The sequence below is a fragment of the Schistocerca cancellata genome, chromosome 9 (genome assembly GCF_023864275.1).
Source record: "Schistocerca cancellata isolate TAMUIC-IGC-003103 chromosome 9, iqSchCanc2.1, whole genome shotgun sequence".
Lineage (NCBI taxonomy): Eukaryota > Metazoa > Arthropoda > Insecta > Orthoptera > Acrididae > Schistocerca > Schistocerca cancellata.
The window spans coordinates 521,863,013-521,890,117 of record NC_064634.1 but is presented as its reverse complement, the minus strand read 5'-3'; the positions used below and the strand labels follow the sequence as shown (position 1 = coordinate 521,890,117).

The 27,105-nt window shown below is 52.2% G+C and overlaps 1 protein-coding gene and 15 non-coding genes across 16 annotated transcripts; all 16 read right to left on the bottom strand.

Moving 5' to 3' along the window:
* Nucleotides 1-985: 985 nt before the first annotated feature.
* On the bottom strand, nt 986-1,104 carry LOC126102907 (5S ribosomal RNA). Its single transcript, XR_007523163.1, has one exon. It is a non-coding gene; the product is annotated as a 5S ribosomal RNA (ribosomal RNA).
* A 1,292-nt stretch (nt 1,105-2,396) lies between these two features.
* Nucleotides 2,397-2,515, bottom strand: LOC126102905 (5S ribosomal RNA). The gene has a single exon (XR_007523162.1). It is a non-coding gene; the product is annotated as a 5S ribosomal RNA (ribosomal RNA).
* Nucleotides 2,516-3,797: 1,282 nt separating this feature from the next.
* LOC126102904 (5S ribosomal RNA) lies at nt 3,798-3,916 on the bottom strand. The gene has a single exon (XR_007523161.1). It is a non-coding gene; the product is annotated as a 5S ribosomal RNA (ribosomal RNA).
* Nucleotides 3,917-5,208: 1,292 nt separating this feature from the next.
* LOC126102903 (5S ribosomal RNA) lies at nt 5,209-5,327 on the bottom strand. The gene has a single exon (XR_007523160.1). It is a non-coding gene; the product is annotated as a 5S ribosomal RNA (ribosomal RNA).
* A 1,282-nt stretch (nt 5,328-6,609) lies between these two features.
* On the bottom strand, nt 6,610-6,728 carry LOC126102902 (5S ribosomal RNA). Its single transcript, XR_007523159.1, has one exon. It is a non-coding gene; the product is annotated as a 5S ribosomal RNA (ribosomal RNA).
* Nucleotides 6,729-8,020: 1,292 nt separating this feature from the next.
* On the bottom strand, nt 8,021-8,139 carry LOC126102901 (5S ribosomal RNA). Its single transcript, XR_007523158.1, has one exon. It is a non-coding gene; the product is annotated as a 5S ribosomal RNA (ribosomal RNA).
* A 1,292-nt stretch (nt 8,140-9,431) lies between these two features.
* Nucleotides 9,432-9,550, bottom strand: LOC126102899 (5S ribosomal RNA). The gene has a single exon (XR_007523156.1). It is a non-coding gene; the product is annotated as a 5S ribosomal RNA (ribosomal RNA).
* Nucleotides 9,551-10,842: 1,292 nt separating this feature from the next.
* LOC126102898 (5S ribosomal RNA) lies at nt 10,843-10,961 on the bottom strand. Its single transcript, XR_007523155.1, has one exon. It is a non-coding gene; the product is annotated as a 5S ribosomal RNA (ribosomal RNA).
* Nucleotides 10,962-12,253: 1,292 nt separating this feature from the next.
* LOC126102897 (5S ribosomal RNA) lies at nt 12,254-12,372 on the bottom strand. Its single transcript, XR_007523154.1, has one exon. It is a non-coding gene; the product is annotated as a 5S ribosomal RNA (ribosomal RNA).
* Nucleotides 12,373-13,664: 1,292 nt separating this feature from the next.
* Nucleotides 13,665-13,783, bottom strand: LOC126102896 (5S ribosomal RNA). Its single transcript, XR_007523153.1, has one exon. It is a non-coding gene; the product is annotated as a 5S ribosomal RNA (ribosomal RNA).
* A 1,282-nt stretch (nt 13,784-15,065) lies between these two features.
* On the bottom strand, nt 15,066-15,184 carry LOC126102894 (5S ribosomal RNA). The gene has a single exon (XR_007523152.1). It is a non-coding gene; the product is annotated as a 5S ribosomal RNA (ribosomal RNA).
* A 1,292-nt stretch (nt 15,185-16,476) lies between these two features.
* Nucleotides 16,477-16,595, bottom strand: LOC126102893 (5S ribosomal RNA). The gene has a single exon (XR_007523151.1). It is a non-coding gene; the product is annotated as a 5S ribosomal RNA (ribosomal RNA).
* Nucleotides 16,596-17,887: 1,292 nt separating this feature from the next.
* Nucleotides 17,888-18,006, bottom strand: LOC126102892 (5S ribosomal RNA). Its single transcript, XR_007523150.1, has one exon. It is a non-coding gene; the product is annotated as a 5S ribosomal RNA (ribosomal RNA).
* A 1,292-nt stretch (nt 18,007-19,298) lies between these two features.
* Nucleotides 19,299-19,417, bottom strand: LOC126102891 (5S ribosomal RNA). The gene has a single exon (XR_007523149.1). It is a non-coding gene; the product is annotated as a 5S ribosomal RNA (ribosomal RNA).
* Nucleotides 19,418-25,128: 5,711 nt separating this feature from the next.
* Nucleotides 25,129-25,872, bottom strand: LOC126101547 (nematocyst expressed protein 3-like). The gene has a single exon (XM_049912185.1). It carries the CDS (start codon nt 25,870-25,872, stop codon nt 25,129-25,131), a length of 744 nt encoding a protein of 247 aa, XP_049768142.1.
* A 744-nt stretch (nt 25,873-26,616) lies between these two features.
* On the bottom strand, nt 26,617-26,735 carry LOC126102048 (5S ribosomal RNA). Its single transcript, XR_007522744.1, has one exon. It is a non-coding gene; the product is annotated as a 5S ribosomal RNA (ribosomal RNA).
* Between the last annotated feature and the right edge of the window lie 370 nt (nt 26,736-27,105).

Below are 27,105 nucleotides of genomic sequence, written 5' to 3'. Positions count from 1 at the left end.
GGCACTGCGCGGGGTGTTGCAGTGTCCTGCTGGACCGACGGAAGCTTTCTCACCTGCCTGACACACGCCGCGCTTCCAGATTTATGCGTAATTTGCGCGGTGCATTTGCATTCGCGCCTGTCCCCCCTCCCGTCCCGACTTGTCCCGACTTTGCTCGACTGCCGCTCGGGTCGCGGCCCATATGACAGCACAAGCACGAGAAACATCTGCGAGACGGGCGCGGGCCTGACCGGCGTGTCCGAGACGCCGTGGGCGGCCGTTCGGAGCTACTAGAGCAGCGCTGTGCCGTGCCATGGAAAGGTGCGAAACCAAGGACAGAAGACACAGAATTTTTGTTTACAAATTTGCACGTGTACACTGCTACAAAACAATAAGCCCGGACGTATTTCGGAACATTTCTGCCGCTTAATACTGTTTTGTTATTTCCAGAGACACTTTGGAAATCTTCCTTGGCACACGCTTCTTCAAACTGAGTTCCCTAATATCGTATCTTTTGTTTATTACAACAGATTTAAGTCATTGTGGAAACATCTTTGTCGCATCGGAAAGGTAGCGTGAAGAGACGGCTGGCAGGGCTGGCGACAAGAAAGCAAAATATGAAGACAGCCAGAGGTCCCAGGCAGTCGCCGATCCGAATACTAACGTTGTTGCTTAACTTGGGTGATGGCACGAGAACGGTTGGTTTTTATTTATTTATTTATTTATTTAGTTACTTTTCGGAATTTAGCACTGCTGCGTAACAGTAGGCTCTGGCGCATTTCAAGAACACATCTGTCGATTGGTAGTGTTTTGTCATTTTCAACGAGTTCCTAGCACTCTTCCTTCGCGCATTCTTACTCAAACCGAGTTCATTACCGTAATTTCGTATCTTACGTTTAATACAGTACTTTAAAATGCTTGTGGAAGCATCTTTGTCGACACCTGAAAGTTATTATGAAAAGAGGCCTGGCAGGTGTAGCGACGTAAAAATGAAAAAATGAGAAAGAGCCAACAGCACGCGGTGTTCCCAGGCGGTCACCCATCCAAGTACTAACCGCGCCCGATGTTGCTTAACTTCGGTGATCGGACGAGAACCGGTGTAGTCAACATGGTATGGCCGTTGGCGTCCTTATACTGTAGCCGCACCACGGAGGAAGCATTCGCCTCTTCTCCCAACACACGCAATCGCCGCTTTCCGTGGCACATTTGACGCAAAGCGCGTCTTTCCACCTCGAAGGTGGCGCGGAGTGCGCGCTCGCCTCGGCGTCTCATAGGCGACTGCCGAACGTAGGTGAGACGCACAACACAGCTGCTCGATGCACCGCCTGTCATTCGTTTGGTGCGTGCGGCCTCCGACACCCACTGGCGACGCGCCTTGTTCCTGTTATCCGGCGCAGGGCTTGCGCGCGGCCGGGCGGCGGGGGCACTGCGCAGGGTGTTGCAGTGTCCTGCTGGACCGACGGAAGCTTTCTCACCTGCCTGACACACGCCGCGCTTCCAGATTTATGCGTAATTTGCGCGGTGCATTTGCATTCGCGCCTGTCCCCCCTCCCGTCCCGACTTGTCCCGACTTTGCTCGACTGCCGCTCGCTGCCGCTCGGGTCGCGGCCCATATGACAGCACAAGCACGAGAAACATCTGCGAGACGGGCGCGGGCCTGACCGGCGTGTCCGAGACGCCGTGGGCGGCCGTTCGGAGCTACTAGAGCAGCGCTGTGCCGTGCCATGGAAAGGTGCGAAACCAAGGACAGAAGACACAGAATTTTTGTTTACAAATTTGCACGTGTACACTGCTACAAAACAATAAGCCCGGACGTATTTCGGAACATTTCTGCCGCTTAATACTGTTTTGTTATTTCCAGAGACACTTTGGAAATCTTCCTTGGCACACGCTTCTTCAAACTGAGTTCCCTAATATCGTATCTTTTGTTTATTACAACAGATTTAAGTCATTGTGGAAACATCTTTGTCGCATCGGAAAGGTAGCGTGAAGAGACGGCTGGCAGGGCTGGCGACAAGAAAGCAAAATATGAAGACAGCCAGAGGTCCCAGGCAGTCGCCGATCCGAATACTAACGTTGTTGCTTAACTTGGGTGATGGCACGAGAACGGTTGGTTTTTTTTTATTTATTTATTTATTTAGTTACTTTTCGGAATTTAGCACTGCTGCGTAACAGTAGGCTCTGGCGCATTTCAAGAACACATCTGTCGATTGGTAGTGTTTTGTCATTTTCAACGAGTTCCTAGCACTCTTCCTTCGCGCATTCTTACTCAAACCGAGTTCATTACCGTAATTTCGTATCTTACGTTTAATACAGTACTTTAAAATGCTTGTGGAAGCATCTTTGTCGACACCTGAAAGTTATTATGAAAAGAGGCCTGGCAGGTGTAGCGACGTAAAAATGAAAAAATGAGAAAGAGCCAACAGCACGCGGTGTTCCCAGGCGGTCACCCATCCAAGTACTAACCGCGCCCGATGTTGCTTAACTTCGGTGATCGGACGAGAACCGGTGTAGTCAACATGGTATGGCCGTTGGCGTCCTTATACTGTAGCCGCACCACGGAGGAAGCATTCGCCTCTTCTCCCAACACACGCAATCGCCGCTTTCCGTGGCACATTTGACGCAAAGCGCGTCTTTCCACCTCGAAGGTGGCGCGGAGTGCGCGCTCGCCTCGGCGTCTCATAGGCGACTGCCGAACGTAGGTGAGACGCACAACACAGCTGCTCGATGCACCGCCTGTCATTCGTTTGGTGCGTGCGGCCTCCGACACCCACTGGCGACGCGCCTTGTTCCTGTTATCCGGCGCAGGGCTTGCGCGCGGCCGGGCGGCGGGGGCACTGCGCGGGGTGTTGCAGTGTCCTGCTGGACCGACGGAAGCTTTCTCACCTGCCTGACACACGCCGCGCTTCCAGATTTATGCGTAATTTGCGCGGTGCATTTGCATTCGCGCCTGTCCCCCCTCCCGTCCCGACTTGTCCCGACTTTGCTCGACTGCCGCTCGGGTCGCGGCCCATATGACAGCACAAGCACGAGAAACATCTGCGAGACGGGCGCGGGCCTGACCGGCGTGTCCGAGACGCCGTGGGCGGCCGTTCGGAGCTACTAGAGCAGCGCTGTGCCGTGCCATGGAAAGGTGCGAAACCAAGGACAGAAGACACAGAATTTTTGTTTACAAATTTGCACGTGTACACTGCTACAAAACAATAAGCCCGGACGTATTTCGGAACATTTCTGCCGCTTAATACTGTTTTGTTATTTCCAGAGACACTTTGGAAATCTTCCTTGGCACACGCTTCTTCAAACTGAGTTCCCTAATATCGTATCTTTTGTTTATTACAACAGATTTAAGTCATTGTGGAAACATCTTTGTCGCATCGGAAAGGTAGCGTGAAGAGACGGCTGGCAGGGCTGGCGACAAGAAAGCAAAATATGAAGACAGCCAGAGGTCCCAGGCAGTCGCCGATCCGAATACTAACGTTGTTGCTTAACTTGGGTGATGGCACGAGAACGGTTGGTTTTTATTTATTTATTTATTTATTTAGTTACTTTTCGGAATTTAGCACTGCTGCGTAACAGTAGGCTCTGGCGCATTTCAAGAACACATCTGTCGATTGGTAGTGTTTTGTCATTTTCAACGAGTTCCTAGCACTCTTCCTTCGCGCATTCTTACTCAAACCGAGTTCATTACCGTAATTTCGTATCTTACGTTTAATACAGTACTTTAAAATGCTTGTGGAAGCATCTTTGTCGACACCTGAAAGTTATTATGAAAAGAGGCCTGGCAGGTGTAGCGACGTAAAAATGAAAAAATGAGAAAGAGCCAACAGCACGCGGTGTTCCCAGGCGGTCACCCATCCAAGTACTAACCGCGCCCGATGTTGCTTAACTTCGGTGATCGGACGAGAACCGGTGTAGTCAACATGGTATGGCCGTTGGCGTCCTTATACTGTAGCCGCACCACGGAGGAAGCATTCGCCTCTTCTCCCAACACACGCAATCGCCGCTTTCCGTGGCACATTTGACGCAAAGCGCGTCTTTCCACCTCGAAGGTGGCGCGGAGTGCGCGCTCGCCTCGGCGTCTCATAGGCGACTGCCGAACGTAGGTGAGACGCACAACACAGCTGCTCGATGCACCGCCTGTCATTCGTTTGGTGCGTGCGGCCTCCGACACCCACTGGCGACGCGCCTTGTTCCTGTTATCCGGCGCAGGGCTTGCGCGCGGCCGGGCGGCGGGGGCACTGCGCAGGGTGTTGCAGTGTCCTGCTGGACCGACGGAAGCTTTCTCACCTGCCTGACACACGCCGCGCTTCCAGATTTATGCGTAATTTGCGCGGTGCATTTGCATTCGCGCCTGTCCCCCCTCCCGTCCCGACTTGTCCCGACTTTGCTCGACTGCCGCTCGCTGCCGCTCGGGTCGCGGCCCATATGACAGCACAAGCACGAGAAACATCTGCGAGACGGGCGCGGGCCTGACCGGCGTGTCCGAGACGCCGTGGGCGGCCGTTCGGAGCTACTAGAGCAGCGCTGTGCCGTGCCATGGAAAGGTGCGAAACCAAGGACAGAAGACACAGAATTTTTGTTTACAAATTTGCACGTGTACACTGCTACAAAACAATAAGCCCGGACGTATTTCGGAACATTTCTGCCGCTTAATACTGTTTTGTTATTTCCAGAGACACTTTGGAAATCTTCCTTGGCACACGCTTCTTCAAACTGAGTTCCCTAATATCGTATCTTTTGTTTATTACAACAGATTTAAGTCATTGTGGAAACATCTTTGTCGCATCGGAAAGGTAGCGTGAAGAGACGGCTGGCAGGGCTGGCGACAAGAAAGCAAAATATGAAGACAGCCAGAGGTCCCAGGCAGTCGCCGATCCGAATACTAACGTTGTTGCTTAACTTGGGTGATGGCACGAGAACGGTTGGTTTTTTTTTATTTATTTATTTATTTAGTTACTTTTCGGAATTTAGCACTGCTGCGTAACAGTAGGCTCTGGCGCATTTCAAGAACACATCTGTCGATTGGTAGTGTTTTGTCATTTTCAACGAGTTCCTAGCACTCTTCCTTCGCGCATTCTTACTCAAACCGAGTTCATTACCGTAATTTCGTATCTTACGTTTAATACAGTACTTTAAAATGCTTGTGGAAGCATCTTTGTCGACACCTGAAAGTTATTATGAAAAGAGGCCTGGCAGGTGTAGCGACGTAAAAATGAAAAAATGAGAAAGAGCCAACAGCACGCGGTGTTCCCAGGCGGTCACCCATCCAAGTACTAACCGCGCCCGATGTTGCTTAACTTCGGTGATCGGACGAGAACCGGTGTAGTCAACATGGTATGGCCGTTGGCGTCCTTATACTGTAGCCGCACCACGGAGGAAGCATTCGCCTCTTCTCCCAACACACGCAATCGCCGCTTTCCGTGGCACATTTGACGCAAAGCGCGTCTTTCCACCTCGAAGGTGGCGCGGAGTGCGCGCTCGCCTCGGCGTCTCATAGGCGACTGCCGAACGTAGGTGAGACGCACAACACAGCTGCTCGATGCACCGCCTGTCATTCGTTTGGTGCGTGCGGCCTCCGACACCCACTGGCGACGCGCCTTGTTCCTGTTATCCGGCGCAGGGCTTGCGCGCGGCCGGGCGGCGGGGGCACTGCGCGGGGTGTTGCAGTGTCCTGCTGGACCGACGGAAGCTTTCTCACCTGCCTGACACACGCCGCGCTTCCAGATTTATGCGTAATTTGCGCGGTGCATTTGCATTCGCGCCTGTCCCCCCTCCCGTCCCGACTTGTCCCGACTTTGCTCGACTGCCGCTCGGGTCGCGGCCCATATGACAGCACAAGCACGAGAAACATCTGCGAGACGGGCGCGGGCCTGACCGGCGTGTCCGAGACGCCGTGGGCGGCCGTTCGGAGCTACTAGAGCAGCGCTGTGCCGTGCCATGGAAAGGTGCGAAACCAAGGACAGAAGACACAGAATTTTTGTTTACAAATTTGCACGTGTACACTGCTACAAAACAATAAGCCCGGACGTATTTCGGAACATTTCTGCCGCTTAATACTGTTTTGTTATTTCCAGAGACACTTTGGAAATCTTCCTTGGCACACGCTTCTTCAAACTGAGTTCCCTAATATCGTATCTTTTGTTTATTACAACAGATTTAAGTCATTGTGGAAACATCTTTGTCGCATCGGAAAGGTAGCGTGAAGAGACGGCTGGCAGGGCTGGCGACAAGAAAGCAAAATATGAAGACAGCCAGAGGTCCCAGGCAGTCGCCGATCCGAATACTAACGTTGTTGCTTAACTTGGGTGATGGCACGAGAACGGTTGGTTTTTATTTATTTATTTATTTATTTAGTTACTTTTCGGAATTTAGCACTGCTGCGTAACAGTAGGCTCTGGCGCATTTCAAGAACACATCTGTCGATTGGTAGTGTTTTGTCATTTTCAACGAGTTCCTAGCACTCTTCCTTCGCGCATTCTTACTCAAACCGAGTTCATTACCGTAATTTCGTATCTTACGTTTAATACAGTACTTTAAAATGCTTGTGGAAGCATCTTTGTCGACACCTGAAAGTTATTATGAAAAGAGGCCTGGCAGGTGTAGCGACGTAAAAATGAAAAAATGAGAAAGAGCCAACAGCACGCGGTGTTCCCAGGCGGTCACCCATCCAAGTACTAACCGCGCCCGATGTTGCTTAACTTCGGTGATCGGACGAGAACCGGTGTAGTCAACATGGTATGGCCGTTGGCGTCCTTATACTGTAGCCGCACCACGGAGGAAGCATTCGCCTCTTCTCCCAACACACGCAATCGCCGCTTTCCGTGGCACATTTGACGCAAAGCGCGTCTTTCCACCTCGAAGGTGGCGCGGAGTGCGCGCTCGCCTCGGCGTCTCATAGGCGACTGCCGAACGTAGGTGAGACGCACAACACAGCTGCTCGATGCACCGCCTGTCATTCGTTTGGTGCGTGCGGCCTCCGACACCCACTGGCGACGCGCCTTGTTCCTGTTATCCGGCGCAGGGCTTGCGCGCGGCCGGGCGGCGGGGGCACTGCGCGGGGTGTTGCAGTGTCCTGCTGGACCGACGGAAGCTTTCTCACCTGCCTGACACACGCCGCGCTTCCAGATTTATGCGTAATTTGCGCGGTGCATTTGCATTCGCGCCTGTCCCCCCTCCCGTCCCGACTTGTCCCGACTTTGCTCGACTGCCGCTCGCTGCCGCTCGGGTCGCGGCCCATATGACAGCACAAGCACGAGAAACATCTGCGAGACGGGCGCGGGCCTGACCGGCGTGTCCGAGACGCCGTGGGCGGCCGTTCGGAGCTACTAGAGCAGCGCTGTGCCGTGCCATGGAAAGGTGCGAAACCAAGGACAGAAGACACAGAATTTTTGTTTACAAATTTGCACGTGTACACTGCTACAAAACAATAAGCCCGGACGTATTTCGGAACATTTCTGCCGCTTAATACTGTTTTGTTATTTCCAGAGACACTTTGGAAATCTTCCTTGGCACACGCTTCTTCAAACTGAGTTCCCTAATATCGTATCTTTTGTTTATTACAACAGATTTAAGTCATTGTGGAAACATCTTTGTCGCATCGGAAAGGTAGCGTGAAGAGACGGCTGGCAGGGCTGGCGACAAGAAAGCAAAATATGAAGACAGCCAGAGGTCCCAGGCAGTCGCCGATCCGAATACTAACGTTGTTGCTTAACTTGGGTGATGGCACGAGAACGGTTGGTTTTTTTTTATTTATTTATTTATTTAGTTACTTTTCGGAATTTAGCACTGCTGCGTAACAGTAGGCTCTGGCGCATTTCAAGAACACATCTGTCGATTGGTAGTGTTTTGTCATTTTCAACGAGTTCCTAGCACTCTTCCTTCGCGCATTCTTACTCAAACCGAGTTCATTACCGTAATTTCGTATCTTACGTTTAATACAGTACTTTAAAATGCTTGTGGAAGCATCTTTGTCGACACCTGAAAGTTATTATGAAAAGAGGCCTGGCAGGTGTAGCGACGTAAAAATGAAAAAATGAGAACGAGCCAACAGCACGCGGTGTTCCCAGGCGGTCACCCATCCAAGTACTAACCGCGCCCGATGTTGCTTAACTTCGGTGATCGGACGAGAACCGGTGTAGTCAACATGGTATGGCCGTTGGCGTCCTTATACTGTAGCCGCACCACGGAGGAAGCATTCGCCTCTTCTCCCAACACACGCAATCGCCGCTTTCCGTGGCACATTTGACGCAAAGCGCGTCTTTCCACCTCGAAGGTGGCGCGGAGTGCGCGCTCGCCTCGGCGTCTCATAGGCGACTGCCGAACGTAGGTGAGACGCACAACACAGCTGCTCGATGCACCGCCTGTCATTCGTTTGGTGCGTGCGGCCTCCGACACCCACTGGCGACGCGCCTTGTTCCTGTTATCCGGCGCAGGGCTTGCGCGCGGCCGGGCGGCGGGGGCACTGCGCAGGGTGTTGCAGTGTCCTGCTGGACCGACGGAAGCTTTCTCACCTGCCTGACACACGCCGCGCTTCCAGATTTATGCGTAATTTGCGCGGTGCATTTGCATTCGCGCCTGTCCCCCCTCCCGTCCCGACTTGTCCCGACTTTGCTCGACTGCCGCTCGCTGCCGCTCGGGTCGCGGCCCATATGACAGCACAAGCACGAGAAACATCTGCGAGACGGGCGCGGGCCTGACCGGCGTGTCCGAGACGCCGTGGGCGGCCGTTCGGAGCTACTAGAGCAGCGCTGTGCCGTGCCATGGAAAGGTGCGAAACCAAGGACAGAAGACACAGAATTTTTGTTTACAAATTTGCACGTGTACACTGCTACAAAACAATAAGCCCGGACGTATTTCGGAACATTTCTGCCGCTTAATACTGTTTTGTTATTTCCAGAGACACTTTGGAAATCTTCCTTGGCACACGCTTCTTCAAACTGAGTTCCCTAATATCGTATCTTTTGTTTATTACAACAGATTTAAGTCATTGTGGAAACATCTTTGTCGCATCGGAAAGGTAGCGTGAAGAGACGGCTGGCAGGGCTGGCGACAAGAAAGCAAAATATGAAGACAGCCAGAGGTCCCAGGCAGTCGCCGATCCGAATACTAACGTTGTTGCTTAACTTGGGTGATGGCACGAGAACGGTTGGTTTTTTTTTATTTATTTATTTATTTAGTTACTTTTCGGAATTTAGCACTGCTGTGTAACAGTAGGCTCTGGCGCATTTCAAGAACACATCTGTCGATTGGTAGTGTTTTGTCATTTTCAACGAGTTCCTAGCACTCTTCCTTCGCGCATTCTTACTCAAACCGAGTTCATTACCGTAATTTCGTATCTTACGTTTAATACAGTACTTTAAAATGCTTGTGGAAGCATCTTTGTCGACACCTGAAAGTTATTATGAAAAGAGGCCTGGCAGGTGTAGCGACGTAAAAATGAAAAAATGAGAAAGAGCCAACAGCACGCGGTGTTCCCAGGCGGTCACCCATCCAAGTACTAACCGCGCCCGATGTTGCTTAACTTCGGTGATCGGACGAGAACCGGTGTAGTCAACATGGTATGGCCGTTGGCGTCCTTATACTGTAGCCGCACCACGGAGGAAGCATTCGCCTCTTCTCCCAACACACGCAATCGCCGCTTTCCGTGGCACATTTGACGCAAAGCGCGTCTTTCCACCTCGAAGGTGGCGCGGAGTGCGCGCTCGCCTCGGCGTCTCATAGGCGACTGCCGAACGTAGGTGAGACGCACAACACAGCTGCTCGATGCACCGCCTGTCATTCGTTTGGTGCGTGCGGCCTCCGACACCCACTGGCGACGCGCCTTGTTCCTGTTATCCGGCGCAGGGCTTGCGCGCGGCCGGGCGGCGGGGGCACTGCGCGGGGTGTTGCAGTGTCCTGCTGGACCGACGGAAGCTTTCTCACCTGCCTGACACACGCCGCGCTTCCAGATTTATGCGTAATTTGCGCGGTGCATTTGCATTCGCGCCTGTCCCCCCTCCCGTCCCGACTTGTCCCGACTTTGCTCGACTGCCGCTCGCTGCCGCTCGGGTCGCGGCCCATATGACAGCACAAGCACGAGAAACATCTGCGAGACGGGCGCGGGCCTGACCGGCGTGTCCGAGACGCCGTGGGCGGCCGTTCGGAGCTACTAGAGCAGCGCTGTGCCGTGCCATGGAAAGGTGCGAAACCAAGGACAGAAGACACAGAATTTTTGTTTACAAATTTGCACGTGTACACTGCTACAAAACAATAAGCCCGGACGTATTTCGGAACATTTCTGCCGCTTAATACTGTTTTGTTATTTCCAGAGACACTTTGGAAATCTTCCTTGGCACACGCTTCTTCAAACTGAGTTCCCTAATATCGTATCTTTTGTTTATTACAACAGATTTAAGTCATTGTGGAAACATCTTTGTCGCATCGGAAAGGTAGCGTGAAGAGACGGCTGGCAGGGCTGGCGACAAGAAAGCAAAATATGAAGACAGCCAGAGGTCCCAGGCAGTCGCCGATCCGAATACTAACGTTGTTGCTTAACTTGGGTGATGGCACGAGAACGGTTGGTTTTTTTTTATTTATTTATTTATTTAGTTACTTTTCGGAATTTAGCACTGCTGTGTAACAGTAGGCTCTGGCGCATTTCAAGAACACATCTGTCGATTGGTAGTGTTTTGTCATTTTCAACGAGTTCCTAGCACTCTTCCTTCGCGCATTCTTACTCAAACCGAGTTCATTACCGTAATTTCGTATCTTACGTTTAATACAGTACTTTAAAATGCTTGTGGAAGCATCTTTGTCGACACCTGAAAGTTATTATGAAAAGAGGCCTGGCAGGTGTAGCGACGTAAAAATGAAAAAATGAGAAAGAGCCAACAGCACGCGGTGTTCCCAGGCGGTCACCCATCCAAGTACTAACCGCGCCCGATGTTGCTTAACTTCGGTGATCGGACGAGAACCGGTGTAGTCAACATGGTATGGCCGTTGGCGTCCTTATACTGTAGCCGCACCACGGAGGAAGCATTCGCCTCTTCTCCCAACACACGCAATCGCCGCTTTCCGTGGCACATTTGACGCAAAGCGCGTCTTTCCACCTCGAAGGTGGCGCGGAGTGCGCGCTCGCCTCGGCGTCTCATAGGCGACTGCCGAACGTAGGTGAGACGCACAACACAGCTGCTCGATGCACCGCCTGTCATTCGTTTGGTGCGTGCGGCCTCCGACACCCACTGGCGACGCGCCTTGTTCCTGTTATCCGGCGCAGGGCTTGCGCGCGGCCGGGCGGCGGGGGCACTGCGCGGGGTGTTGCAGTGTCCTGCTGGACCGACGGAAGCTTTCTCACCTGCCTGACACACGCCGCGCTTCCAGATTTATGCGTAATTTGCGCGGTGCATTTGCATTCGCGCCTGTCCCCCCTCCCGTCCCGACTTGTCCCGACTTTGCTCGACTGCCGCTCGCTGCCGCTCGGGTCGCGGCCCATATGACAGCACAAGCACGAGAAACATCTGCGAGACGGGCGCGGGCCTGACCGGCGTGTCCGAGACGCCGTGGGCGGCCGTTCGGAGCTACTAGAGCAGCGCTGTGCCGTGCCATGGAAAGGTGCGAAACCAAGGACAGAAGACACAGAATTTTTGTTTACAAATTTGCACGTGTACACTGCTACAAAACAATAAGCCCGGACGTATTTCGGAACATTTCTGCCGCTTAATACTGTTTTGTTATTTCCAGAGACACTTTGGAAATCTTCCTTGGCACACGCTTCTTCAAACTGAGTTCCCTAATATCGTATCTTTTGTTTATTACAACAGATTTAAGTCATTGTGGAAACATCTTTGTCGCATCGGAAAGGTAGCGTGAAGAGACGGCTGGCAGGGCTGGCGACAAGAAAGCAAAATATGAAGACAGCCAGAGGTCCCAGGCAGTCGCCGATCCGAATACTAACGTTGTTGCTTAACTTGGGTGATGGCACGAGAACGGTTGGTTTTTTTTTATTTATTTATTTATTTAGTTACTTTTCGGAATTTAGCACTGCTGCGTAACAGTAGGCTCTGGCGCATTTCAAGAACACATCTGTCGATTGGTAGTGTTTTGTCATTTTCAACGAGTTCCTAGCACTCTTCCTTCGCGCATTCTTACTCAAACCGAGTTCATTACCGTAATTTCGTATCTTACGTTTAATACAGTACTTTAAAATGCTTGTGGAAGCATCTTTGTCGACACCTGAAAGTTATTATGAAAAGAGGCCTGGCAGGTGTAGCGACGTAAAAATGAAAAAATGAGAAAGAGCCAACAGCACGCGGTGTTCCCAGGCGGTCACCCATCCAAGTACTAACCGCGCCCGATGTTGCTTAACTTCGGTGATCGGACGAGAACCGGTGTAGTCAACATGGTATGGCCGTTGGCGTCCTTATACTGTAGCCGCACCACGGAGGAAGCATTCGCCTCTTCTCCCAACACACGCAATCGCCGCTTTCCGTGGCACATTTGACGCAAAGCGCGTCTTTCCACCTCGAAGGTGGCGCGGAGTGCGCGCTCGCCTCGGCGTCTCATAGGCGACTGCCGAACGTAGGTGAGACGCACAACACAGCTGCTCGATGCACCGCCTGTCATTCGTTTGGTGCGTGCGGCCTCCGACACCCACTGGCGACGCGCCTTGTTCCTGTTATCCGGCGCAGGGCTTGCGCGCGGCCGGGCGGCGGGGGCACTGCGCGGGGTGTTGCAGTGTCCTGCTGGACCGACGGAAGCTTTCTCACCTGCCTGACACACGCCGCGCTTCCAGATTTATGCGTAATTTGCGCGGTGCATTTGCATTCGCGCCTGTCCCCCGTCCCGTCCCGACTTGTCCCGACTTTGCTCGACTGCCGCTCGCTGCCGCTCGGGTCGCGGCCCATATGACAGCACAAGCACGAGAAACATCTGCGAGACGGGCGCGGGCCTGACCGGCGTGTCCGAGACGCCGTGGGCGGCCGTTCGGAGCTACTAGAGCAGCGCTGTGCCGTGCCATGGAAAGGTGCGAAACCAAGGACAGAAGACACAGAATTTTTGTTTACAAATTTGCACGTGTACACTGCTACAAAACAATAAGCCCGGACGTATTTCGGAACATTTCTGCCGCTTAATACTGTTTTGTTATTTCCAGAGACACTTTGGAAATCTTCCTTGGCACACGCTTCTTCAAACTGAGTTCCCTAATATCGTATCTTTTGTTTATTACAACAGATTTAAGTCATTGTGGAAACATCTTTGTCGCATCGGAAAGGTAGCGTGAAGAGACGGCTGGCAGGGCTGGCGACAAGAAAGCAAAATATGAAGACAGCCAGAGGTCCCAGGCAGTCGCCGATCCGAATACTAACGTTGTTGCTTAACTTGGGTGATGGCACGAGAACGGTTGGTTTTTTTTTATTTATTTATTTATTTAGTTACTTTTCGGAATTTAGCACTGCTGCGTAACAGTAGGCTCTGGCGCATTTCAAGAACACATCTGTCGATTGGTAGTGTTTTGTCATTTTCAACGAGTTCCTAGCACTCTTCCTTCGCGCATTCTTACTCAAACCGAGTTCATTACCGTAATTTCGTATCTTACGTTTAATACAGTACTTTAAAATGCTTGTGGAAGCATCTTTGTCGACACCTGAAAGTTATTATGAAAAGAGGCCTGGCAGGTGTAGCGACGTAAAAATGAAAAAATGAGAAAGAGCCAACAGCACGCGGTGTTCCCAGGCGGTCACCCATCCAAGTACTAACCGCGCCCGATGTTGCTTAACTTCGGTGATCGGACGAGAACCGGTGTAGTCAACATGGTATGGCCGTTGGCGTCCTTATACTGTAGCCGCACCACGGAGGAAGCATTCGCCTCTTCTCCCAACACACGCAATCGCCGCTTTCCGTGGCACATTTGACGCAAAGCGCGTCTTTCCACCTCGAAGGTGGCGCGGAGTGCGCGCTCGCCTCGGCGTCTCATAGGCGACTGCCGAACGTAGGTGAGACGCACAACACAGCTGCTCGATGCACCGCCTGTCATTCGTTTGGTGCGTGCGGCCTCCGACACCCACTGGCGACGCGCCTTGTTCCTGTTATCCGGCGCAGGGCTTGCGCGCGGCCGGGCGGCGGGGGCACTGCGCGGGGTGTTGCAGTGTCCTGCTGGACCGACGGAAGCTTTCTCACCTGCCTGACACACGCCGCGCTTCCAGATTTATGCGTAATTTGCGCGGTGCATTTGCATTCGCGCCTGTCCCCCCTCCCGTCCCGACTTGTCCCGACTTTGCTCGACTGCCGCTCGGGTCGCGGCCCATATGACAGCACAAGCACGAGAAACATCTGCGAGACGGGCGCGGGCCTGACCGGCGTGTCCGAGACGCCGTGGGCGGCCGTTCGGAGCTACTAGAGCAGCGCTGTGCCGTGCCATGGAAAGGTGCGAAACCAAGGACAGAAGACACAGAATTTTTGTTTACAAATTTGCACGTGTACACTGCTACAAAACAATAAGCCCGGACGTATTTCGGAACATTTCTGCCGCTTAATACTGTTTTGTTATTTCCAGAGACACTTTGGAAATCTTCCTTGGCACACGCTTCTTCAAACTGAGTTCCCTAATATCGTATCTTTTGTTTATTACAACAGATTTAAGTCATTGTGGAAACATCTTTGTCGCATCGGAAAGGTAGCGTGAAGAGACGGCTGGCAGGGCTGGCGACAAGAAAGCAAAATATGAAGACAGCCAGAGGTCCCAGGCAGTCGCCGATCCGAATACTAACGTTGTTGCTTAACTTGGGTGATGGCACGAGAACGGTTGGTTTTTTTTTATTTATTTATTTATTTAGTTACTTTTCGGAATTTAGCACTGCTGCGTAACAGTAGGCTCTGGCGCATTTCAAGAACACATCTGTCGATTGGTAGTGTTTTGTCATTTTCAACGAGTTCCTAGCACTCTTCCTTCGCGCATTCTTACTCAAACCGAGTTCATTACCGTAATTTCGTATCTTACGTTTAATACAGTACTTTAAAATGCTTGTGGAAGCATCTTTGTCGACACCTGAAAGTTATTATGAAAAGAGGCCTGGCAGGTGTAGCGACGTAAAAATGAAAAAATGAGAACGAGCCAACAGCACGCGGTGTTCCCAGGCGGTCACCCATCCAAGTACTAACCGCGCCCGATGTTGCTTAACTTCGGTGATCGGACGAGAACCGGTGTAGTCAACATGGTATGGCCGTTGGCGTCCTTATACTGTAGCCGCACCACGGAGGAAGCATTCGCCTCTTCTCCCAACACACGCAATCGCCGCTTTCCGTGGCACATTTGACGCAAAGCGCGTCTTTCCACCTCGAAGGTGGCGCGGAGTGCGCGCTCGCCTCGGCGTCTCATAGGCGACTGCCGAACGTAGGTGAGACGCACAACACAGCTGCTCGATGCACCGCCTGTCATTCGTTTGGTGCGTGCGGCCTCCGACACCCACTGGCGACGCGCCTTGTTCCTGTTATCCGGCGCAGGGCTTGCGCGCGGCCGGGCGGCGGGGGCACTGCGCAGGGTGTTGCAGTGTCCTGCTGGACCGACGGAAGCTTTCTCACCTGCCTGACACACGCCGCGCTTCCAGATTTATGCGTAATTTGCGCGGTGCATTTGCATTCGCGCCTGTCCCCCCTCCCGTCCCGACTTGTCCCGACTTTGCTCGACTGCCGCTCGCTGCCGCTCGGGTCGCGGCCCATATGACAGCACAAGCACGAGAAACATCTGCGAGACGGGCGCGGGCCTGACCGGCGTGTCCGAGACGCCGTGGGCGGCCGTTCGGAGCTACTAGAGCAGCGCTGTGCCGTGCCATGGAAAGGTGCGAAACCAAGGACAGAAGACACAGAATTTTTGTTTACAAATTTGCACGTGTACACTGCTACAAAACAATAAGCCCGGACGTATTTCGGAACATTTCTGCCGCTTAATACTGTTTTGTTATTTCCAGAGACACTTTGGAAATCTTCCTTGGCACACGCTTCTTCAAACTGAGTTCCCTAATATCGTATCTTTTGTTTATTACAACAGATTTAAGTCATTGTGGAAACATCTTTGTCGCATCGGAAAGGTAGCGTGAAGAGACGGCTGGCAGGGCTGGCGACAAGAAAGCAAAATATGAAGACAGCCAGAGGTCCCAGGCAGTCGCCGATCCGAATACTAACGTTGTTGCTTAACTTGGGTGATGGCACGAGAACGGTTGGTTTTTTTTTATTTATTTATTTATTTAGTTACTTTTCGGAATTTAGCACTGCTGTGTAACAGTAGGCTCTGGCGCATTTCAAGAACACATCTGTCGATTGGTAGTGTTTTGTCATTTTCAACGAGTTCCTAGCACTCTTCCTTCGCGCATTCTTACTCAAACCGAGTTCATTACCGTAATTTCGTATCTTACGTTTAATACAGTACTTTAAAATGCTTGTGGAAGCATCTTTGTCGACACCTGAAAGTTATTATGAAAAGAGGCCTGGCAGGTGTAGCGACGTAAAAATGAAAAAATGAGAAAGAGCCAACAGCACGCGGTGTTCCCAGGCGGTCACCCATCCAAGTACTAACCGCGCCCGATGTTGCTTAACTTCGGTGATCGGACGAGAACCGGTGTAGTCAACATGGTATGGCCGTTGGCGTCCTTATACTGTAGCCGCACCACGGAGGAAGCATTCGCCTCTTCTCCCAACACACGCAATCGCCGCTTTCCGTGGCACATTTGACGCAAAGCGCGTCTTTCCACCTCGAAGGTGGCGCGGAGTGCGCGCTCGCCTCGGCGTCTCATAGGCGACTGCCGAACGTAGGTGAGACGCACAACACAGCTGCTCGATGCACCGCCTGTCATTCGTTTGGTGCGTGCGGCCTCCGACACCCACTGGCGACGCGCCTTGTTCCTGTTATCCGGCGCAGGGCTTGCGCGCGGCCGGGCGGCGGGGGCACTGCGCGGGGTGTTGCAGTGTCCTGCTGGACCGACGGAAGCTTTCTCACCTGCCTGACACACGCCGCGCTTCCAGATTTATGCGTAATTTGCGCGGTGCATTTGCATTCGCGCCTGTCCCCCCTCCCGTCCCGACTTGTCCCGACTTTGCTCGACTGCCGCTCGCTGCCGCTCGGGTCGCGGCCCATATGACAGCACAAGCACGAGAAACATCTGCGAGACGGGCGCGGGCCTGACCGGCGTGTCCGAGACGCCGTGGGCGGCCGTTCGGAGCTACTAGAGCAGCGCTGTGCCGTGCCATGGAAAGGTGCGAAACCAAGGACAGAAGACACAGAATTTTTGTTTACAAATTTGCACGTGTACACTGCTACAAAACAATAAGCCCGGACGTATTTCGGAACATTTCTGCCGCTTAATACTGTTTTGTTATTTCCAGAGACACTTTGGAAATCTTCCTTGGCACACGCTTCTTCAAACTGAGTTCCCTAATATCGTATCTTTTGTTTATTACAACAGATTTAAGTCATTGTGGAAACATCTTTGTCGCATCGGAAAGGTAGCGTGAAGAGACGGCTGGCAGGGCTGGCGACAAGAAAGCAAAATATGAAGACAGCCAGAGGTCCCAGGCAGTCGCCGATCCGAATACTAACGTTGTTGCTTAACTTGGGTGATGGCACGAGAACGGTTGGTTTTTTTTTATTTATTTATTTATTTAGTTACTTTTCGGAATTTAGCACTGCTGTGTAACAGTAGGCTCTGGCGCATTTCAAGAACACATCTGTCGATTGGTAGTGTTTTGTCATTTTCAACGAGTTCCTAGCACTCTTCCTTCGCGCATTCTTACTCAAACCGAGTTCATTACCGTAATTTCGTATCTTACGTTTAATACAGTACTTTAAAATGCTTGTGGAAGCATCTTTGTCGACACCTGAAAGTTATTATGAAAAGAGGCCTGGCAGGTGTAGCGACGTAAAAATGAAAAAATGAGAAAGAGCCAACAGCACGCGGTGTTCCCAGGCGGTCACCCATCCAAGTACTAACCGCGCCCGATGTTGCTTAACTTCGGTGATCGGACGAGAACCGGTGTAGTCAACATGGTATGGCCGTTGGCGTCCTTATACTGTAGCCGCACCACGGAGGAAGCATTCGCCTCTTCTCCCAACACACGCAATCGCCGCTTTCCGTGGCACATTTGACGCAAAGCGCGTCTTTCCACCTCGAAGGTGGCGCGGAGTGCGCGCTCGCCTCGGCGTCTCATAGGCGACTGCCGAACGTAGGTGAGACGCACAACACAGCTGCTCGATGCACCGCCTGTCATTCGTTTGGTGCGTGCGGCCTCCGACACCCACTGGCGACGCGCCTTGTTCCTGTTATCCGGCGCAGGGCTTGCGCGCGGCCGGGCGGCGGGGGCACTGCGCGGGGTGTTGCAGTGTCCTGCTGGACCGACGGAAGCTTTCTCACCTGCCTGACACACGCCGCGCTTCCAGATTTATGCGTAATTTGCGCGGTGCATTTGCATTCGCGCCTGTCCCCCCTCCCGTCCCGACTTGTCCCGACTTTGCTCGACTGCCGCTCGCTGCCGCTCGGGTCGCGGCCCATATGACAGCACAAGCACGAGAAACATCTGCGAGACGGGCGCGGGCCTGACCGGCGTGTCCGAGACGCCGTGGGCGGCCGTTCGGAGCTACTAGAGCAGCGCTGTGCCGTGCCATGGAAAGGTGCGAAACCAAGGACAGAAGACACAGAATTTTTGTTTACAAATTTGCACGTGTACACTGCTACAAAACAATAAGCCCGGACGTATTTCGGAACATTTCTGCCGCTTAATACTGTTTTGTTATTTCCAGAGACACTTTGGAAATCTTCCTTGGCACACGCTTCTTCAAACTGAGTTCCCTAATATCGTATCTTTTGTTTATTACAACAGATTTAAGTCATTGTGGAAACATCTTTGTCGCATCGGAAAGGTAGCGTGAAGAGACGGCTGGCAGGGCTGGCGACAAGAAAGCAAAATATGAAGACAGCCAGAGGTCCCAGGCAGTCGCCGATCCGAATACTAACGTTGTTGCTTAACTTGGGTGATGGCACGAGAACGGTTGGTTTTTTTTTATTTATTTATTTATTTAGTTACTTTTCGGAATTTAGCACTGCTGCGTAACAGTAGGCTCTGGCGCATTTCAAGAACACATCTGTCGATTGGTAGTGTTTTGTCATTTTCAACGAGTTCCTAGCACTCTTCCTTCGCGCATTCTTACTCAAACCGAGTTCATTACCGTAATTTCGTATCTTACGTTTAATACAGTACTTTAAAATGCTTGTGGAAGCATCTTTGTCGACACCTGAAAGTTATTATGAAAAGAGGCCTGGCAGGTGTAGCGACGTAAAAATGAAAAAATGAGAAAGAGCCAACAGCACGCGGTGTTCCCAGGCGGTCACCCATCCAAGTACTAACCGCGCCCGATGTTGCTTAACTTCGGTGATCGGACGAGAACCGGTGTAGTCAACATGGTATGGCCGTTGGCGTCCTTATACTGTAGCCGCACCACGGAGGAAGCATTCGCCTCTTCTCCCAACACACGCAATCGCCGCTTTCCGTGGCACATTTGACGCAAAGCGCGTCTTTCCACCTCGAAGGTGGCGCGGAGTGCGCGCTCGCCTCGGCGTCTCATAGGCGACTGCCGAACGTAGGTGAGACGCACAACACAGCTGCTCGATGCACCGCCTGTCATTCGTTTGGTGCGTGCGGCCTCCGACACCCACTGGCGACGCGCCTTGTTCCTGTTATCCGGCGCAGGGCTTGCGCGCGGCCGGGCGGCGGGGGCACTGCGCGGGGTGTTGCAGTGTCCTGCTGGACCGACGGAAGCTTTCTCACCTGCCTGACACACGCCGCGCTTCCAGATTTATGCGTAATTTGCGCGGTGCATTTGCATTCGCGCCTGTCCCCCGTCCCGTCCCGACTTGTCCCGACTTTGCTCGACTGCCGCTCGCTGCCGCTCGGGTCGCGGCCCATATGACAGCACAAGCACGAGAAACATCTGCGAGACGGGCGCGGGCCTGACCGGCGTGTCCGAGACGCCGTGGGCGGCCGTTCGGAGCTACTAGAGCAGCGCTGTGCCGTGCCATGGAAAGGTGCGAAACCAAGGACAGAAGACACAGAATTTTTGTTTACAAATTTGCACGTGTACACTGCTACAAAACAATAAGCCCGGACGTATTTCGGAACATTTCTGCCGCTTAATACTGTTTTGTTATTTCCAGAGACACTTTGGAAATCTTCCTTGGCACACGCTTCTTCAAACTGAGTTCCCTAATATCGTATCTTTTGTTTATTACAACAGATTTAAGTCATTGTGGAAACATCTTTGTCGCATCGGAAAGGTAGCGTGAAGAGACGGCTGGCAGGGCTGGCGACAAGAAAGCAAAATATGAAGACAGCCAGAGGTCCCAGGCAGTCGCCGATCCGAATACTAACGTTGTTGCTTAACTTGGGTGATGGCACGAGAACGGTTGGTTTTTTTTTATTTATTTATTTATTTAGTTACTTTTCGGAATTTAGCACTGCTGCGTAACAGTAGGCTCTGGCGCATTTCAAGAACACATCTGTCGATTGGTAGTGTTTTGTCATTTTCAACGAGTTCCTAGCACTCTTCCTTCGCGCATTCTTACTCAAACCGAGTTCATTACCGTAATTTCGTATCTTACGTTTAATACAGTACTTTAAAATGCTTGTGGAAGCATCTTTGTCGACACCTGAAAGTTATTATGAAAAGAGGCCTGGCAGGTGTAGCGACGTAAAAATGAAAAAATGAGAAAGAGCCAACAGCACGTTTTTTTTTTTTTTTTGTAACGTATATAAACTTTTATTTACAATTTTTTAACAATTACAGATGTTTCTATGAAATGTGTACTCGATTATTGAACGGTTATATTCATTTTCTCGTTTTCTGTTCAGATTGTTCTTTGAGTAGTCTTTTGGTTGGTTTACAACACTTTTTCACTGAGTGTCCTTCAGATAAATTTTCCCTGTCAGTTGTTTTTGTCTTTTTGGTTGCAAGCATTCGTTACTTTGCTTTGTAATTTGTATTTAGTTTTTTTTTTTTTTTTTTCATTTTCTTAAGTTTAGTATACAAAAGAAGGAAAGATTTTATTCTTCTATTGTATTTAAGTGGGCCTGTTTTGGTGAGTTTGCTGAAGCGAACTATGGAATATACACATGAGCATCTATGTGGGTAAATTTGTGAATGCAGGAGATTGTTAATGTACTGCCTAAGGGTGGACGCAACAGTTTACATGAAATTTGGTGCAAAGAAAGTCTAATGTTAATATTTTGTTAGTGGTAAATAGGCATGCTACGTTTAAGCACATGATGGGCCGAAATTTATATACATATATCTGTGTGTGTATATATATACATACATACATACATACAGCGCATAAATAAGACACGACAAAACAAGAAATCAAAACACATAAAAAGATAAGGGAAAGGAAAAAAAAACGTACCTTGAGTGGAGAGAGCGAGTGGCAGAGAGAAAGAGAGATAGAGAGAAAGAGAGACAGAGTTAGTGAGCGGATACATTAATTGACATGATATACACTGTTTGATATTTTGTTGTTTTCTTGGAACACTTTTTGTATGTTTTACACTAAATTTATGGGTGATTATTTCCTTTTGCCTGCTGTATTTCACTATTGGACACTTTTGACTATGAATGGCACACGTAACTCGCACTTTGGCACTGCTAGGCGTACCCACTTTCACTTTGCACGCGTTTTCGCAACACTTTCGCACTGCACCACACTTGACGTCGGGGCTTTGGAGGGATCGGTGGGCGACGTCCTCAGCGACTGGGGTGTGGGTGTAGTGGGAGGGCGTCGGTCACGTCGTGTTGAAGGCGTCTCGGAAGGCGGCGTCCAGCGGGACCTGCAGGAAGTTCTGGAAGGTCTCGCGGTACTTGGAGCGTTGTTTGGCCCTCCTGTGTTCCTCCCACAGGTCCGTGAGGAACTGCGCCTTGTCGATCTGCCGTTTGGAGACGATGGCGTGTGCTGTCATGGCGATGATCCACATTGTGGCCAGGCGTTTTGCGTTGGGGAAAGGCTTCGCGTCCGGAATCGTGACAGCTGAGACATGTATCGCCCTCTCGTCGGTTCTGTTGATGTGGGCGATCATTCTTCTCGCTGTCGCCCATATTTCCCCGCTCTCTCTGCAGCCAAAACGATGCTCGATGGTGTCGGTCTGGTTGCAGAGTTCGCAGTTTGGGGATTCCCGCATCTTTATGCGTGCCAGTTTTTCATTTGTCGGCACTGTTTGGTGGACGATTTTATACCACGTGTCCCTGGCGTGCTCAGGGAGTGTCCGTTCCGAGACGTTCTTCCAGACCTGTGCCCAGTCGTGATCTGGAAGTCTCGTCTCTATTTTGGACTTTCTTGCCTTCCCCCTCAGAGCGCTGTAGATCTTGCTCGCCGTTCTTAGTTGTGGGTTGGCAACGACCGCGGTGATGTAACTTTTGTCGATTGCCATCTGTTTTATGTGCCGCAACTTGAACGGTATGTGGGTGGTGTCCACTGGAGCATCTTCAGATTCAGGTTTAAATTCGTTGATCAGGCTGGACGTTATACTGTTGTTGTTCTGGTTCGCCATTTTCATCGCACGGTGTAGAAGCAGTGCCGCGCATTTCGTTTTAACGTCAGTCAGACCGAGTCCGCCTTCGTCCCTTGACAGGAAACACGTCGCCTGGGAGACCTTAAAGATTTCCCGCCTCCACAGCAGGTAGTACGCCGCGCCTCCTATCGCTCGCGCAATTTCTGTCGGAGCACATAGTATTTGGGCCATGTACCACGCTTTCGACAGGATCGTTTCGTTTACCAACAGCACTCTTTGGCTCAGCGTCAGGTTCCGGTTCGCGTGCGTCCTCACGAGCCCTCTCGTCGTGTTCAAGACGCTGCGCCAGTTATGTGCTGCCATTTTCAGAGGGCACTGCTGTAGTTCCACTCCGAGTGCCCTATGGTTGTTTGTCACTCGGTACCACTGTCTCGCTGGTCGCAGTCTGCCGTTGCCTATTGGTATTAGCACTGTCTTCCTCGGATTCGTTTTGGCTCCTGAAGCTCTTTCAAAGGAATCCATGATTGGCTGGATTACTTGTAGTTCGTCCTCGTTCTGAATGAAGATGCCCATGTCGTCGGCATAGGCCATACATGCGATTTTTGTTGCACCCATTGTGTAGCCTCCTACTTCAGCTGTTAGTTTTCGAAGTAGGGGATCGAGAGCTATTGTGAAAAGAGCCATCGATAGTGGACATCCTTGCCTGACGGATCTTCCCAGTCTTATTGACTTTGAAGTCCATCCGTTTACTGTTACTTTTGAGGTGGCATTTGTGATGACGTTCCTGATCGTTCTACCGAATTTTGGTCCGAATCCGAGGCGTGCGATGGTTTTCAGCAGGTACCGGTGACTGATCCTGTCGAAAGCCTTGTGGAAGTCGACAGAGATTACGGCTGCGGGTCTCCTCGTTGTTGCTGCGTGGGCTATGATGTCCCTGTATGTGCAGACGGCGTCGAAGATGTTCCTGCCAAGTACTGCACATGTTCGCCATGGGCTAATGGCTTTCTTTAGAGCGACTTTGATGTTTGCAGCCAGGCACTTTGCTGCTATTTTGTAGTCTGAATTTAGAAGGGTTATTGGCCGAAAGTCTTCTATTTTCTTGGCTGCCTTCGTTTTGGGGAGCAGAATCACCGTCCCTTGCAGGAATTTTGAAGGCAATTCTGTCCCGTTGAGAAACTCGTTTACTATTTCGGTGAGTATTCCGCCGACTGTGCCCCAGAGCGCAGTGTAGAATTCTGATGGGATTCCGTCTGCGCCTGGTGCTCTTCCGTTTCTGCTGTCTTTGATGGCGGCTTTCACATCATCGTCTGTGGCGTTTTCGTTCAGTAGTGCCCGGTCTGCGTTGGTAAGGATCCGACGCGTCTCTTGGAGGATCCTCGCCATTTCTCCGTCGTCATTTTCCTCTCGTCGGAACAGGTCGTTGAAATGGTCTTCGACGTGGCTCATGATATCTTTCTTCGTCGTTAACCTGTTCCCGTCTTTGTCGACGAGTTGCCTTATTTGTTTGCTACTAGCCCTCTGTCTCTCCCTGTGCAGGTGGTGCAGCGTGGCAGGTTCATCTTCGATTTCGCCGTTTGTCTGGCTACGGGCGATGACTCCTCTCATTTTGTCTCTTTTCAGGCTCAGTATACGTGCTTTGAGTCTTCTTATCCGCGGCAGAAACAGTTCGTCGTCCGCTGGGGCGTCCATTGCGTCGCGTAGGCATCTAGTGTAGAAGTCTGCCGTGTTTCTTTTCCAGAAGGCTTTCTCAGCGCTGTGCCTTATGAGTTCCCGTCTCACTTGCGGTTTGGCGTGTTCTACCCACCACTCAGTAGTGGAATTGTACTCGCCTCGCCGCTGTCTGCATGCCTGGATCGTGTCGGCAATATCCTGCTTTAGCTTCCCGTCCGTGAGGTGGCTTGTGTTTAGCTTCCACGTTCCTCTTCCTGCTGGAAGCTTGCTTCTCGGTAGACGGAGTTTGCACTGATAGGCACAGTGATCTGAGAAGATCACAGGACAGACTTCTACTTCTGTCACAGAGGTGGCCATCTCTCTGTTTATGTATACTCTGTCGATTCTGCTTCTGCCGCGGTTATACAGGTACGTGAACTCTGTGTGTCTTTGGTGTAGTAGACGCCAGGTGTCTGTTAATTTTAGACGCCTAACTAAGTCTTGCAGTTCGGTGCACAAATTGGGTACCGGGATCTGGTCTTCGGGCGAAATTACGCAGTTGAAGTCACCTGCCAGCACGACGTTGTTGCTGTGAACTAATAGCTCGCAGATGTCCTCGTTGTAAAATTTGCTCCTGGCACGCTTATTTTCAGTTCCCGACGGAGCGTAAATGTTTACAAAATCAGTGTCTTCCACCTTCACCGCTATTCCGCGTCCGTCGGGCATCATTTTCACGTCGCCAAATTCGAGGCCGTGCCTGATTAGTGTGGCAGTTCCGCATCGAGTTTCTGCGTCGATGTTGCAGATGACTTCGTATCCCGGTACCTGTTCTATAGCAGTCGTGACCACCTCCTGTAGCATAGCCACGTCTGCGGCTTTGTGCTGCAGTAAGTCAATTAGTGCATCTAATTTTAGCGCGGCGGTCATTCGGTTCACGTTACACGTAATTACACTATATACTGAGCCCGAGCCCTGTTGCATTTAATCGGTTTGTGGAGGCGGGTCTGTGGAGTGCTGTGGCCGTTCCGGCCGTAGGACTACGTCCTCTGCTTTAGGGGTTGTAGCCTTTTTGGGTGCGGATGCCGTATCTGACTCCTCTGCTTCCGATGCGTCCATCTTGTCGTCTTTTTCACGGCTGCGACTTCGCCGCTTGCTCCGGCGCTTTTTGGGTTTGCCGGCGGCCGGGACGTCCACGTTGTTTTCTTTTGGCTCGTCTTCTGATTCCTTCAGAATGCGGGCCAGTTTTGTGACTTGCTTTTTGATTGCAAGCTCACGCATCTCGCTGTACGGCGTGGCGGCGTCGGCGCTGGGCCCGGCCTGGGCGGCAGGGCTGTCGGCCGGCGCGGCCGTCGGCTGGGCGGGGGCGCTGACCTCCGCGATCCTCGGCCGCCGGGCGGCGGGGGAGGGGGTGGGGGCCAGGGCTGCGTCGGTCTCCATTGTACTTTCGCCCTCCGAGTCGGAGCTCAGCTGGCGTTTCTCACCCGCGCTACCTGCGACGGCCGGGGCCGGGGCAGGGACGGGCGCAGGGGGTGGGGTAGCCGCTGGGCTCTCCGTGGCGGCGGCCGGCGGGGCTGCCGCTTCCGCTGGGGCCGTCTCGTGAACACGTGGAACGTCGCGCGTTACCGCTCCAGCGTAGCTGGCAGTGGCGGTTTCTTGACGTGCCTCCGCGGCTTCTGTGCGCGACAATTGCGCCGGGCGTCTGCTCCTCGGACACGTTGCCCTCATGTGCTCCGTGGAGCTGCAGATGGAGCACGTCTGGGGCTGGCCGTTGTATTGCACGACCCCCCTATGCCCACCGATCGTTACAAACGAAGGCACGTGCTTTTTCAGCACCATCGTCACTGCTCTGACGCCTGAGTCCACCTTGTACCGGTGGCCAGCGCCCCAGAACTCGCGGTTCACGGAGATTACTTCGCCATACAGACGCAAGTAACGTCCCACTTCGTCGTCAGGCACCTCAAACGGAAGATTGTACACTTTCAAATGACGCACACCATATCCGGCGAAGGAGATCTTCACGTCACTCACTGCGCCGTCTCTGTGCTTAAATTTTCGTATTCCACCGTGTGTGGACACGAGGGTTTCACACCGTATTAGTGTTGTCAACTTGATAAACAAACTGTACAACGTAAAATCGAGCATCAGCCCCTCCAGTTCCTCCTCCTCTATACGCAGTTCGTCAAACATCCATTCTTCGATTTCGTAGGCCGTCGGCCTCACGTACTCTCGATCGAATTGCAATTGCAACGTCGTGTTCGAGCGGTTATACGTCGTCATCGTCACTTACCGAATCGTTGTATCGTGCGTTGGAAACGAACAGCTACGGCTGGCGCGGCGCGGGAGCCGGCTGGCGGCGGGCGCGGGCGCGGCGCGGTAGGATGTCGGGCGGCGACGGCTCGGCGGCCGGTAATCCTCGGCTACCTGGGACGCACAATAGCGAGCGGCACACGTGTTGCCAGGCGGGCAGCCAGCCAAGTGCACGCGGTGTTCCCAGGCGGTCACCCATCCAAGTACTAACCGCGCCCGATGTTGCTTAACTTCGGTGATCGGACGAGAACCGGTGTAGTCAACATGGTATGGCCGTTGGCGTCCTTATACTGTAGCCGCACCACGGAGGAAGCATTCGCCTCTTCTCCCAACACACGCAATCGCCGCTTTCCGTGGCACATTTGACGCAAAGCGCGTCTTTCCACCTCGAAGGTGGCGCGGAGTGCGCGCTCGCCTCGGCGTCTCATAGGCGACTGCCGAACGTAGGTGAGACGCACAACACAGCTGCTCGATGCACCGCCTGTCATTCGTTTGGTGCGTGCGGCCTCCGACACCCACTGGCGACGCGCCTTGTTCCTGTTATCCGGCGCAGGGCTTGCGCGCGGCCGGGCGGCGGGGGCACTGCGCAGGGTGTTGCAGTGTCCTGCTGGACCGACGGAAGCTTTCTCACCTGCCTGACACACGCCGCGC